This window comes from Pelophylax lessonae, assembly GCF_965119305.1.
Source record: "Pelophylax lessonae genome assembly, chromosome: 13".
NCBI lineage: Eukaryota > Metazoa > Chordata > Amphibia > Anura > Ranidae > Pelophylax > Pelophylax lessonae.
This window is the reverse complement of record NC_138780.1, coordinates 5,743,740-5,758,765: the sequence shown is the minus strand read 5'-3', so window position 1 is coordinate 5,758,765 and position 15,026 is coordinate 5,743,740. Positions and strand designations below refer to the sequence as shown.

General features: G+C 49.9%; 1 protein-coding gene across 1 annotated transcript in view; it reads left to right on the top strand.

Annotated features, from left to right (window-relative positions):
- The first annotated feature begins 5,053 nt into the window (after positions 1-5,053).
- Positions 5,054-15,026, top strand: part of LMNA (lamin A/C) — a 64,845-nt gene continuing 54,872 nt past the window's right edge. Inside the window, exon 1 of the mRNA XM_082275170.1 lies at positions 5,054-5,481. Coding sequence (XP_082131296.1) covers positions 5,135-5,481 — 347 coding nt within the window. The 5' untranslated portion in view covers positions 5,054-5,134. The remainder of the gene's footprint in view (positions 5,482-15,026) is intronic.

Here is a 15,026-nt window from a genome sequence, read left to right as displayed (position 1 = left end):
ACTGCTGCTACTACTACATGCTACAACTACTACTGCATACTACTACATACTACCACTGCTACATGCTACTACCACTACATACTACTACATACTACCACTACATACTACTACATACTACCACTACATACTACTACATACTACCACTACATACTACTACATACTACCACTACATACTACTACATGCTGCTACCACTACATACTACTACAAACTACCACTACTACATACTACCTCTACTACTGCTACTACTACATACTACCACTACTACATTCTTACTACTACATACTACCACTACTACTACATATTACTACTACTACTACATTCTACCTACTACATAGTACTACTACATATTCCCACTACATACTAACTACTAATGCATACTACTACTACATGCTGCTACTTCTACTACTACATACTATGACTACTACATACTACCACTGCTAAATGCTACTACCACTACATACTACTACTACTACCACTACATACTACTACATACTACCACTACATACTACTACATGCTGCTACCACTACATGCTACCACTACATACTACTACAAACTACCACTACTACATACTACCTCTACTACTGCTACTACTACATACTACCACTACTACATTCTTACTACTGCATACTCCTACTACATACTACCACTACTACTACTACTACATATTACTACTACAAACTACTGCTACTACATTCTACCTACTACATAGTACTACTACATATTTCTACTGCATACTACCACTACTACTACATTCTACCTACTACATACTACCACTACTACATACTACACACTACTACTACATATTTCCACTACATACTACTACTACCACTACTACTACTACTACATATTACCACTACATACTACCACTACTACATACTACCACTACTACATACTACACACTACTACTACATATTTCCACTACATACTACTACTACCACTACTACTACTACATATTACCACTACATACTACCACTACTACATACTACCACTACTACTACATATTTCCACTACATACTACCACTACCACCACCACTATTACTACATACTACTACATTTACTACATACTACTACTACATATTACAGATGTAATAATAAATAAATAATCAGCCTTAACCAAAACATAAAATAATAATAAACACCGAACACAAAATAAACACATTATTATTATTATTATTATTATTTTTTTTTTGTGCATTTTATTATTAATAATTATTTATTACATTTTCAGGTTATGGGATAATTATTATTATTTCTGTATTATTCCATATTATTGATACGTATGATGATTTTTAGTAATTTATGTATTCATATATTATTACTTTGTAACATTTTTCAGTTTGAGCAGAGAATCGCGCGTTTCCAATCATTTCTATGGGAATAAAAAAAATCCAGAAATCCGCCCAATCTGATCCCGGGAACATTTTTGATCTTGAAGCGTCGGGTCATTTGTAGTGAAGATTTGGGCGTCGGGTGATTTGTAGGGAAGATTTGGGCATCGGGTGATTTGTAGTGAAGATTTGGGCATCGGGTGATTTGTAGTGAAGATTTGGGCATCGGGTGATTTGTAGTGAAGATTTGGGCATCGGGTGATTTGTAGGGAAGATTTGGGCATCGGGTGATTTGCAGTGAAGATTTGGGCATCGGGTGATTTGTAGTGAAGATTTGGGCATCGGGTGATTTGTAGTGAAGATTTGGGCATCGGGTGATTTGTAGTGAAGATTTGGGCGTCGGGTGATTTGTAGGGAAGATTTGGGGGTCGGATGATTTGTAGGGAAGATTTGGGCATCGGGTGATTTGCAGTGAAGATTTGGGCATCGGGTGATTTGTAGTGAAGATTTGGGCATCGGGTGATTTGTAGTGAAGATTTGGGCGTTGGGGGTGATTTGTAGTGAAGATTTGGGCATCGGGTGATTTGTAGGGAAGATTTGGGCATCGGTGATTTGTAGGGAAGATTTGGGCATCGGGTGATTTGTAGGGAAGATTTGGGCATCGGGTGATTTGTAGGGAAGATTTGGGCATCGGGTGATTTGCAGTGAAGATTTGGGCATCGGGTGATTTGTAGTGAAGATTTGGGCATCGGGTGATTTGTAGTGAAGATTTGGGCATCGGGTGATTTGTAGTGAAGATTTGGGCATCGGGTGATTTGTAGGGAAGATTTGGGCATCGGGTGATTTGTAGTGAAGATTTGGGCGTTGGGGGTGATTTGTAGTGAAGATTTGGGCATCGGGTGATTTGTAGGGAAGATTTGGGCATCGGGTGATTTGTAGGGAAGATTTGGGCATCGGGTGATTTGTAGGGAAGATTTGGGCATCGGGTGATTTGTAGGGAAGATTTGGGCATCGGGTGATTTGTAGTGAAGATTTGGGCATCGGGTGATTTGTAGTGAAGATTTGGGCGTTGGGGGTGATTTGTAGTGAAGATTTGGGCATCGGGTGATTTGTAGGGAAGATTTGGGCATCGGGTGATTTGTAGGGAAGATTTGGGCATCGGGTGATTTGTAGGGAAGATTTGGGCATCGGGTGATTTGTAGGGAAGATTTGGGCATCGGGTGATTTGCAGTGAAGATTTGGGCATCGGGTGATTTGTAGTGAAGATTTGGGCATCGGGTGATTTGTAGTGAAGATTTGGGCATCGGGTGATTTGTAGTGAAGATTTGGGCATCGGGTGATTTGTAGGGAAGATTTGGGCATCGGGTGATTTGCAGTGAAGATTTGGGCATCGGGTGATTTGTAGTGAAGATTTGGGCATCGGGTGATTTGTAGTGAAGATTTGGGCGTTGGGGGTGATTTGTAGTGAAGATTTGGGCATCGGGTGATTTGTAGGGAAGATTTGGGCATCGGGTGATTTGCAGTGAAGATTTGGGCATCGGGTGATTTGTAGTGAAGATTTGGGCGTTGGGGGTGATTTGTAGTGAAGATTTGGGCATCGGGTGATTTGTAGGGAAGATTTGGGCATCGGGTGATTTGCAGTGAAGATTTGGGCATCGGGTGATTTGTAGGGAAGATTTGGGCATCGGGTGATTTGTAGTGAAGATTTGGGCGTTGGGGGTGATTTGTAGTGAAGATTTGGGCATCGGGTGATTTGTAGGGAAGATTTGGGCATCGGGTGATTTGTAGGGAAGATTTGGGCATCGGGTGATTTGTAGGGAAGATTTGGGCATCGGGTGATTTGTAGGGAAGATTTGGGCATCGGGTGATTTGCAGTGAAGATTTGGGCATCGGGTGATTTGTAGTGAAGATTTGGGCATCGGGTGATTTGTAGTGAAGATTTGGGCATCGGGTGATTTGTAGTGAAGATTTGGGCATCGGGTGATTTGTAGTGAAGATTTGGGCGTCGGGTGATTTGTAGGGAAGATTTGGGGGTCGGGTGATTTGTAGTGAAGATTTGGGCGTCGGGTGATTTGTAGTGAAGATTTGGGCGTCGGGTGATTTGTAGTGAAGATTTGGGCGTCGGGTGATTTGTAGTGAAGATTTGGGCATCGGGTGATTTGTAGGGAAGATTTGGGCATCGGGTGATTTGTAGGGAAGATTTGGGCATCGGGTGATTTGTAGGGAAGATTTGGGCATCGGGTGATTTGTAGGGAAGATTTGGGCATCGGGTGATTTGTAGGGAAGATTTGGGCATCGGGTGATTTGTAGGGAAGATTTGGGCATCGGGTGATTTGTAGGGAAGATTTGGGCATCGGGTGATTTGTAGGGAAGATTTGGGCATCGGGTGATTTGTAGGGAAGATTTGGGCATCGGGTGATTTGTAGGGAAGATTTGGGCATCGGGTGATTTGTAGGGAAGATTTGGGCATCGGGTGATTTGTAGGGAAGATTTGGGCATCGGGTGATTTGTAGGGAAGATTTGGGCATCGGGTGATTTGCAGTGAAGATTTGGGCATCGGGTGATTTGTAGTGAAGATTTGGGCATCGGGTGATTTGTAGTGAAGATTTGGGCGTTGGGGGTGATTTGTAGTGAAGATTTGGGCATCGGGTGATTTGTAGTGAAGATTTGGGCATCGGGTGATTTGTAGTGAAGATTTGGGCATCGGGTGATTTGTAGTGAAGATTTGGGCATCGGGTGATTTGTAGGGAAGATTTGGGCGTCGGGTGATTTGTAGTGAAGATTTGGGCATCGGGTGATTTGCAGTGAAGATTTGGGCGTCGGGTGATTTGCAGTGAAGATTTGGGCGTCGGGTGATTTGCAGTGAAGATTTGGGCGTCGGGTGATTTGTAGTGAAGATTTGGGCATCGGGTGATTTGTAGTGAAGATTTGGGCGTCGGGTGATTTGTAGGGAAGATTTGGGCGTCGGGTGATTTGTAGTGAAGATTTGGGCATCGGGTGATTTGTAGTGAAGATTTGGGCATCGGGTGATTTGCAGTGAAGATTTGGGCGTCGGGTGATTTGTAGTGAAGATTTGGGCATCGGGTGATTTGCAGTGAAGATTTGGGCGTCGGGTGATTTGTAGTGAAGATTTGGGGGTCGGGTGATTTGTAGGGAAGATTTGGGCATCGGGTGATTTGCAGTGAAGATTTGGGCGTTGGGTGATTTGTAGTGAAGATTTGGGCATCGGGTGATTTGTAGGGAAGATTTGGGGGTCGGGTGATTTGTAGTGAAGATTTGGGCATCGGGTGATTTGTAGGGAAGATTTGGGCATCGGGTGATTTGTAGGGAAGATTTGGGCATCGGGTGATTTGTAGGGAAGATTTGGGCGTCGGGTGATTTGTAGGGAAGATTTGGGCGTCGGGTGATTTGCAGTGAAGATTTGAATCGTCTCCATAGAGAATAATTGATTATTTTTATTTTTTCTCCTCCAGCGTTTTGGAATGGGTGCCCCCCCCCCCCCCCCCTGGCTGAGGTTGCAGCTGCTGCAGAGCCTCTTTGAGGAGCAGTGTCAGGGGAGAGGATCTGGAGCAGCTGACGCAGTCAGACGAAGGGGACGATTTGAATAAAGCAGAGACGATTCGAATAACGCAGACAGGCTGTGGGCTGGGAGAGGGTTTTCCCGTCCTCTTGTGGCTCCTCCCAGGGAATGTGATAATCACACGCAGCCTCTGACTTGTCACAGAGCCTGGAGATCTGCGCTCAGCTCACACACCGTCTCCTTCTCTTCTCTCTTGTCGCAGATCCACCGCCGCCACCACCGCCATGGAAACCCCGGGCCAGAGGAGGGCCAACCGCGGCCACTCGTCCACCCCGCTGTCCCCGACCCGCATCACCCGGCTCCAGGAGAAGGAGGACCTCCAGGAGCTCAACGACCGGCTGGCCGTCTACATCGACAAGGTGCGCTCCCTGGAGTCGGAGAACGCCGGGCTGCGTCTGCGCATCACCGAGTCGGAGGAGGTGGTGAGCCGCGAGGTGTCCGGCATCAAGACCGCCTACGAGACGGAGCTGGCCGATGCCCGCAAGACCCTGGACTCCGTGGCCAAGGAGAGGGCCAGGCTGCAGCTGGAGCTGAGCAAGGTCCGGGAGGAGTACAACGACTTGAAGGCGAGGTAAGGAGCCCCGGCGGGGCAACGCATGCCAAAAATACACGAGGCGCCCGCTGCGCCACCCCACCACCCCCCCACACACACCCCACATCCCTAGAAGCCAGTCCTGGCAGGAAGCTGAAACCGTTTTTTCTTCTGGGAAAACAAATACTTTCACTTTCGCCAGGAAAATTCCGCTTCTCAGGAATGCAGGGAAATAGCGTTTGCCCGCCATTCCTCGCTTTACGTAAATAAATAACCGCAAACGCAGATTGTCGCAGTTTTAACAGCACTCAAAAAAAAATATTAAAAGACTTTTAGATCCTGCGGCATTCAAGAAGTCTTGAGTGACTCCGAGCCCCGTTTTGTGTCTGGTGACACTTTTCTGGGTGGCTGCTTCCTCTGCTGGAGTAAGAAGAATGCCTGCTGCTGGTGGACTACAAGTCCCAGCAAGCCTTGACCGGCAGGTTGGGATCTCTGGTCTTCAAGGTCTTAGGTGGTGTCCATTTTATTGCTGCAGATGCAGACGGGGTTAAATCCGGGAGCTTCTAGAAGTAATATTTCAAGGTGGCTGCAGCCAAAGGAGTAGGAAGAATGCCAGCTGCTGATGGACTACAAGTCCCAGCAAAGCCTTGACTGGCAGGTTCGGGGTCTCTAGTCTTCAAGGTCTTAGGTGGTGGCTTTCTGTTGCTGAAAATGCAGACGGGGTTAAATTCAGGAGCTTCTAGAAGTTTTTTTTTTTTGTGTGGAGTGGGAAGCATGCCAGCTGCTGATGGACTACAACTCCCAGCAAGCCTCAAGAGGCAGGTTGGGATCTCTGGTCTTCAAGGTCTTAGGTGGTGGCCATTTATTGCTGGAGATGCAGACGGGGTTAAATCCAGGAGCTTCTAGATGTAATATTTCAAGGTGGTTGCAGCCAAAGGAGTAGGAAGAATGCCTGCTGCTGATGGACTACAAGTCCCAGCAAGCCTGGACTGGCAGGTTGGAGTCTCTAGTTCTCAAGGTCTTAGGTGGTGGCCATCTATTGCTGGAGATGCAGACGGGGTTAAATCCGGGAGCTTCTAGAAGTAATTTTTTTGGGGGTGGTTACAGCCACAGGAGTAGAAAGTATGCCAGCTACTGACGGACTACAACTCCCAGCAAGCCTGGACTGGCAGGTTGGGGTCTCTGGTCTTCAAGGTCTTAGGTGGTGGCCATTTATTGCTGCAGATGCAGACTGGGTTAAATCCGGGAGCTTCTAGAAGTAATTTTTTTGGGGGTGGTTGCAGCCACAGGAGTAGAAACTATGCCTGCTGCTGATGGACTACAAGTCCCAGCAAGCCTCAAGAGGCAGGTTAGGGTCTCTGGTCTTCAAGCTTTTAGGTGGTGGTCATCTAATGCCGGAGATGCAGACGGGGTTAAATACAGGAGCTTCTAGACGTAACTTCTTTTTGGGGTGGTTGCAGCCACTGGAGTAGGAAGCATGCCAGCTGCTGACGGACTACAAGTCCCAGCAAGCCTCAAGAGGCAGGTTGGGGTCTCTGGTCTTCAAGGTCTTAGGTGGTGGCCATTTATTGCTGCAGATGCAATCGGGGGTTAAATCCGGGAGCTTCTAGAAGTCATTTTTTTTGGGGTGGTTGCAGCCACAGGAGTAGGAAGCATGCCGGCTGCCGATGGACTACAAGTCTCAGCAAGCCTTGACTGGCAGGTTGGGGTCTCTGGTCTTCAAGGTCTTAGGTGGTGGCCATTTATTGCTACAGATGCAGACGGGGGTTAAATCCGGGAGCTTCTAGAAGTAATTTTTTTAGGGGGGGGTTGCAGCCAAAGGAGTAGGAAGCATGCCAGTTGCTGATGGACTACAAGTCCCAGCAAGCCTCAAGAGGCAGGTTAGGGTCTCTGGTCTTCAAGCTTTTAGGTGGTGGTCATCTAATGCCGGAGATGCAGACGGGGTTAAATACAGGAGCTTCTAGACGTAACTTCTTTTTGGGGTGGTTGCAGCCACTGGAGTAGGAAGCATGCCAGCTGCTGACGGACTACAAGTCCCAGCAAGCCTCAAGAGGCAGGTTGGGGTCTCTGGTCTTCAAGGTCTTAGGTGGTGGCCATTTATTGCTGCAGATGCAATCGGGGGTTAAATCCGGGAGCTTCTAGAAGTCATTTTTTTTGGGGTGGTTGCAGCCACAGGAGTAGGAAGCATGCCGGCTGCCGATGGACTACAAGTCTCAGCAAGCCTTGACTGGCAGGTTGGGGTCTCTGGTCTTCAAGGTCTTAGGTGGTGGCCATTTATTGCTACAGATGCAGACGGGGGTTAAATCCGGGAGCTTCTAGAAGTAATTTTTTTAGGGGGGGGTTGCAGCCAAAGGAGTAGGAAGCATGCCAGTTGCTGATGGACTACAAGTCCCAGCAAGCCTTCAAGAGGCAGGTTGGGGTCTCTGGTCTTCAAGGTCTTAGGTGGCGGCCGTCTATTGCTGGAGATGCAGACGGGGTTAAATCCGGGAGCTTCTAGAAGTCATTTTTTTTGGGGGGGGGGTTGCAGCCAAAGGAGTAGGAAGCATGCCGGCTTCTAATGGACTACAAGTCTCAGCAAGCCTTGACTGGCAGGTTGGAATCTCTAGGCTTCAAGGAGTTAAGCGCTGGTCTGTCTACTGCGTGAGAACCGGCTAAATCAAGGACCATCCAGAAATAGTTTTCCTGCATGGCTTCTCCCTTCCCCCCTTTCCGCAGTAGAAAGCATACTAGCTGCTGATGGACTACAAGTCTCAGCAAGCCTCGACTGGCAGGTTAGGACCTCCTAGTTCTCAAGGCGTCAGGCTGTCTCCAACTATTGCAGCTAAACCTTGATGCAGACGGGGTTAAATCCAGGTGTGTCTAGAAGTCATTTTTTGACTGCAGCCACAGGAGTAGGAAGCACGCCGGCTGCCGATGGACTACAAGTCCCAGCATGTGTTGAGTGACGGGTTGGGATTTCTAGTTCTGAAAGCATTAAGGGTTGTCTGTCTACTGCGCAAGATGCAGCTAGATCAAGAAGTCATTTTCCTGCATGGCTTCTCCCATTCACTCTACAGGAGTAGGAAGCATGCTGGCTGCCGATGGACTACAAGTCCCAGCAAGCCTTGAGTGGCAGGTTGGGATCTTTAAGTGTTAAATCCAGGGAGTATCTAGCAGTAACTTCAGTCTTGAGTGACTCACAGTCTCTGTTTGTGTCTGGTGACACTTTTCTGGGTGGCTGCTCCCTGCATCTGCCGGAGTAGCAAGCATGCCAGATGCCGATGGACTACAAGTTCCAGCAAGCCTTGAGTGACAGGTTGGGATCTTTGTCTCAATGTGGACAGGTTTAAATCCTAGGAGCATCTAGCAGTAGTCCTGAGTGACTCCTAGCCCCTGTATGTGACTGGTGACGTCTTTCTGGGTGGCTGCTCCCTGCATCTGCCAGAGTAGGAAGCGTACTGGCTGCTGATGGACTACAAGTCCCAGCAAGCCTTGAGTGGCAGATTGGGATCTCTGAATGTCAAGTGCGGAGGGGGTTAAATCCAGGGAGCATCTAGCAGCAACCTGAGTGACTCATAGCCCCGGTTTGTGACTAGTAATGCCTTTCTGGGAGGCTGCTCTCTGCGTCTGCAGGAGTAGGAAGCACGCCAGCTGCTGATGGACTACAAGTCCCAGCAAGCCTTGAGTTGGGGATCTCTTGTTCAAAGGTCACTAAACTTTGATATGGACAGCTGTAAATCTGGGAGCATCTAGAAGCCTTTTTTCCGTGGCGGCTGCTTCCTGCACCCCTTAGGAGTAGGAAGCATGCCAGCTGCTGATGGACTACAAATCCCAGCAAGTTTTGAGTGACCAGTTGGGATCTTTCAGTCTCAAAGGGAACAGCTTTAAATCCTTGGAGCATATAGCAGTAGTCTTGAGTGTCTCCTAGCCCCTGTTTGTGACTGGTGACGTCTTTCTGTGGTGGCTGCTCCCTGCATCTGCCGGAGTAGGAAGCATGCCAGCTGCCCATGGACTACAAGTCCCAGCAAGCCTTGAGTGTCATACTGGGTTTCTTAGCTCTCAGTCTACTGTACGAGACCTGGTGCTAAATCCGGGAGCTTCCAGAAGTAATTTTTAGTCTTGAGTGACCGGCGGCCCCTGTTTGTGTCTGGTGACGTCTTCCTGGGTGGCCGGAGTAGGAAACATGCCAACTGCCGATGGACTACAAGTCCCAGCAAGCTTTGGGTGACAGGTTGGGATAATTCAGTCTCAATGTGGATATCACTAAATCCTAGGAGCATCTAGCAGTAATCTTGAGTGACTCCTAGCCCCTGTTTGTGACTGGCGACACTTTTCTGGGTGGCTGCTCTCTGCGTCTGCTGGAGTAGGAAGCATGCTGGCTGCTGATGGACTACAAGTCCCAGCAAGCTTTGGGTGACAGGTTGGGATCTTTCATTCACAATGTGGACAGCTTTAAATCCTAGGAGCATCTAGCAGTAGTCCTGAGTGACTCCTAGCCCCTGTTTGTGATTGGTGACGTCTTTCTGGTTGGCTGCTCCATGCATCCGCCGGAGTAGGAAGCATGCTATCTGCTGATGGACTACAAGTCCCAGCAAGCTTTGGGTGACAGGTTGGGATCTTTCAGTCTCAATGTGGACAGCTTTAAATCCTAGGAGCATCTGGCAGGAGTCTTGAGTGACCCCTAACCCCTGTTTGTGAATGGTGATGTCTTTCTAGTTGGCTGCTCCATGCATCCGCCGGAGTAGGAAGCTTGCTGGCTGCTGATGAACTACAAGTCCCAGCAAGCCTTGACTGGCAGGTTGGGATCTTTAAGTGCGGAGGGCGTTAAATCCAGGGAGCATCTAGCAGTAACTTTAGTCTTGAGGGACTCCTAGCCCCATTTTGTGTCTGGTGACACTTTTCTGGGTGGCTGCTCCCTGCTTCTGCTGGAGTAGGAAGCATGCCAGCTGCTGATGGACTACAAGTCCCAGCAAGCCTTGAGTGTCATGCTGGGTTTCTTATCTCTCAGGCTGCTGCTGTGTCACTCTACTGTACGAGACGTTGTGCTAAATCCGGAAGCTTCCAGAAGTAATTTTTAGTCTTGAGTGACTGGCGGCCCCTGTTTGCGTCTGGTGACGTCTTCCTGGGTGGCCGGAGTAGGAAGCACACCAGCTGCTGATGGACTACAAGTGACAGCAGCCCTTGCATGGCTTGCTGGGACCTGTTGTTCTTGCACAAGACGCAGCCAGACCTCGATGCGGTTTTAATGCGTTATCCTTCAGCAACCTACTCGCATCTCCTCCCCTTTTGCCCAGCCCCCCTCCCTTTTGCCCAGCCCCCCCCCCCTTTTTGCCCAGCCCCCCCCCCCCCTTTTTGCCCAGGCCCCCCCCTTTTTGCCCAGGCCCCCCCCTTTTTGCCCAGGCCCCCCCCCCTTTTTGCCCAGGCCCCCCCCCTTTTTGCCCAGGCCCCCCCCCTTTTTGCCCAGGCCTCCCCCTTTTTGCCCAGGCCACCCCCTTTTTGCCCACGCCACCCCCTTTTGCCCACGCCACCCCCTTTTGCCCACGCCACCCCCTTTTGCCCACGCCACCCCCTTTTGCCCACGCCTCCCCCTTTTAGCTCACGCCCCCCCCATTTGCCCACGCCCCCCCCTTTTAGCTCATGCCCCCCCTTTTAGCTCATGCCCCCCCCCCCTTTTGCCCATGCTCCCCCCCCTTATATTTAATTTTAGAACGTAGCGCTGCACCGCATCTTGTAACAAATCCGATGCGCCGGCTTATCGACCAGCAAATCCCCGCGTAGAATTTTTTCTCCTCTTGACGCCGGCCGCCATTTTTTTTTTTTGCAGCTCAGCCTGCCTGCCTTTCCTGGCACCGACCCCCCCCCCCCCCGCCAGCTGCAGCCCATGCCAAGCAGCAAAGTGCCATGTTTTGTCCTCCCCGCGGCTCCTACCAGGTGGCTCGGTGCCAACGTCGCTCGGCTGATAAGGGCACGCCCAGTATGTGAGCCGGCGATAGGACGGGAAGGTCTTCCAAGGTGCCTAAAAAAAGAAAAAAAAAACGTGCTATTAAAATCTTGGTTGCAGGCGATGCCCATTTGGTGTAAAGGAAGGAAAAATGGGGGGAGGGGCATTTAATAGTTCATAGTCTATAAAGGGACCGCGTTTGCGTTTTTTTATAAGCGTCATTCAGTCGCTGTTTGTATTAAAATAATTCCCTTTTTTTTTCTTTGTTTCTTGGCGATAACGCAGCGATTCCCGTATTTGGTTTTACGAGGGAAAATGTTGGCGCCCGTCCCCCAGCGCCAGCCCCGCGGAGGTTCTGCTTTTGATTTTCCGAACGTTACACCGCATTCCTCGCAAATCCCTTCTTCCTTAATTCTACCCCACAATTACATGAATGTGGTGGATGAGGGGCCCCGCGATGGAACACAGGCGTGGGCGCTGTGCGGGCGACTCCCCCACCCGGATCGGGTTCTGTCTGTGACTCGCCGCACTTTACACGCCGGGGAGAAACCAGCTGGTTCAGGTTAAAGTGAACCTGTCACCAAGGTTAGAATGGCCCCAAAAGCTGACCCTGCGTCGCTTGACGGCACTGCTTCTCTGGCCCCTGGGATTGCTGGTGTTCATTGGCTCCTTGGTGGACCTCCAGCGTTGTGGGATGCAGGGGTAAGAGAGTGTTAGAGCTCCTCCTCCGCTACCTTGTCCCAGCACTGCCACCTAGAGGTGATGTTGCATTGTGGTACGTAGGGGTAAGAGAGTGTTAGAGCTCCGCCTCCTAACCTTGTCCCGCCACTGCAACCTAGAGGTGATGTTCCATTGTGGTACGTAGGGGTAAGAGAGTGTTAGAGCTCCGCCTCCACAACCTTGTCCTGACACTGCCACCTAGAGGTGATGTTGCAATGTGGGACGTAGTGGTAAGAGAGTGTTAGAGCTCCGCCTCCACAACCTTGTCCTGACACTGCCACCTAGAGGTGATGTTCCATTGTGGTACGTAGGGGTAAGAGAGTGTTAGAGCTCCGCCTCCTAACCTTGTCCCGCCACTGCCACCTAGAGGTGATGTTCCATTGTGGTACGTAGGGGTAAGAGAGTGTTAGAGCTCCGCCTCCACAACCTTGTCCTGACACTGCCACCTAGAGGTGATGTTGCAATGTGGGACGTAGTGGTAAGAGAGTGTTAGAGCTCCGCCTCCACAACCTTGTCCTGACACTGCCACCTAGAGGTGATGTTGCATTGTGGTACGTAGGGGTAAGAGAGTGTTAGAGCTCCGCCTCCGCAACCTTGTCCCGCCACTGCCACCTAGGGGTGATGTTGCAATGTGGAACGCAGAGGTGGGAGAGTGTTAGAGCTCCGCCTCCACTACCTTGTCCAGCATTGCCACCTATAGGTGATGTTGCATTGTGGGAAAGTGCTAGAGCTCCGCCTCCACTTCCTTGTCTCTGCACTGCCACCTAGTGGTGATGTTGCATTGTGGAAGGCAGAGGTGGGAGAGTGTTAGAGCTCCGTCTCCGCTACCTTGTCCCAGCACTGCCACCTAGAGGTGATGTTGCATTGTGGGAAAGTGCTAGAGCTCCGCCTCCGCTTCTTTGTCTCTGCACTGCTGGTGATGTTACAATGTGGAACGCAGAGGTGGGAGAGTGTTAGAGCTCCGCCTCCCCTTCCTTGTCCCAGCACTGCCACCTAGTGATGATGTTGCATTGTGGAACGCAGAGGTGGGAGAGTGTTAGAGCTCCGCCTCCACAACCTTGTCCTGACACTGCCACCTAGAGGTGACGTTGCACTGTGGGATGCAGGGGTGGGAGAGTGTTAGAGCTCCGCCTCTCCTTCCTTGTCCCAGCACTGCCACCTACTGGTGATGTTGCATTGTGGAACGCAGAGGTAGGAGAGTGTTAGAGCTCCGCCTCCGCTACCTTGTCCCAGCACTGCCACCTAGAGGTGATGTTGCATTGTTGGAAAGTGCTAGAGCTCTGCCTCCGCTTCCTTGTCTCTGCACTGCCACCTAGTGGTGATGTTGCATTGTGGGATGCAGGGGTGGGAGAGTGTTAGAGCTCCGCCTCCCCTTCCTTGTCCCAGCACTGCCACCTAGTGGTGATGTTGCATTTAGGAATGCAGGAGTAAGGGAGTGTTAGAGCTCCGCCTCCGCTACCTTGTCTCGGCACTGCCACCTAGTGGTGGTGATGATGCATTGTGGGATGCAGGAGTAAGCGAGTGTTAGAGCTCCGCCTCCACAACCTTGTCCCTGCATTGCCACCTAGAGGTGATGTTGCGTTGTGGGATGCAGGGGTAAGAGAGTGTTAGAGCTCCGCCTCCACAACTTTTTCCTGGCACTGCCACCTAGAGGTGATGTTGCATTGTGGGAAAGTGCTAGAGCTCCGCCTCCACTTCCTTGTCCTAGCACTGACACCCAGTGGTGGTGATGCAATGTGGTAGGCAGGGGTGGAAGAGTGTTATAGCTCCACCTCCACTACCTTGTCCCGGCACTGCCACCTATGCAGCACTTTGATTGGCTGGTACTGGGGGGCCTAATAACTTTTTTATGGTGACCGGTTCTCTTTTATAGCCCTGTAACTATGTAACAGATTCAGGGAATTAGACTCGGATATATATAATTGGGGAGGGATTTTTCCCTAATTTAGGGCTGGCCCAAGGGGTAGGCAATAGAGGCAGCTGCCTTGGGTGCTTCAGCTGGAGGGAAAGCAAAAAGGGTAAATTTTAGACTCCAGAAATAAATCCCGGCTGTACCGCCCACCCCCCCCTTTGTGTTACTCCCAGTCCGGTGTCAGGGCAGCGGCTGGCGGGTAATTTTAGCTCATTTATTCGGGAGGGGGAGGGAGGCGGCGGGGTTACGTAAGAAGTTTGGGAGGATCACTGAGGAGGAGGCGATGATTCAGAGAGGAATCGGGATCGTCATTAATCTGCCATGAGTGACTCCCTACTGTGCCTGGCCTTCTCCAGGACGCCGCCAACAGGAAGTACCAGAGAATCCTCCCCAACCACGTTCAATCAGATAAAATCCTCCACTCCTACAACTCCAACCAGAAGATATTGGTTTGGTTTACCTAAGAGAAAACCTTTGGTTTTCATTGCTATCTGTGTCCCCACATGTGAGATTTCACCCCAGTTCCTGTGTAGTCACTAGAACAGGAAGTGAGCAGCAAAAAAAAAAAAAAAGCCACAGCATTTGCTTTGTGTCCCCATTTGGGAGATTTCATTCACCTTCCTCCCACTGTGGTCACTAGGACAGAAAGTGAGCAGGGGGTAAAAAAACACAGCAATTGCTTTCTGTGTCCCCATTGGGAGATTTCACCCCAGTTCCTTTGTAGTCACAAAAACAGGAAGCGAGCAACAAAAAAATAAAAACACGGCATTTGCTATCTGTGTCCCCACTTGGGAAATTTCACCCTGCTTCCACTGTGGTCACTAGGACAGGAAGTGAGCACCAAGCACCAAAAAATAAATAAAAAATACACAGGTATTGCTGTCTGTGTCCCATTAGGGAGATTTTACCCCACTTCTGTTCTCTGGGACAGGAAGGGAGCAGAAAAAAAGACAGATGCAGTCCTTTTCCCCAATTGGGAGATTTCACCTCACTTCCAGTATGATCACTAGGACAGGAAGTGAGCAAAAAAAA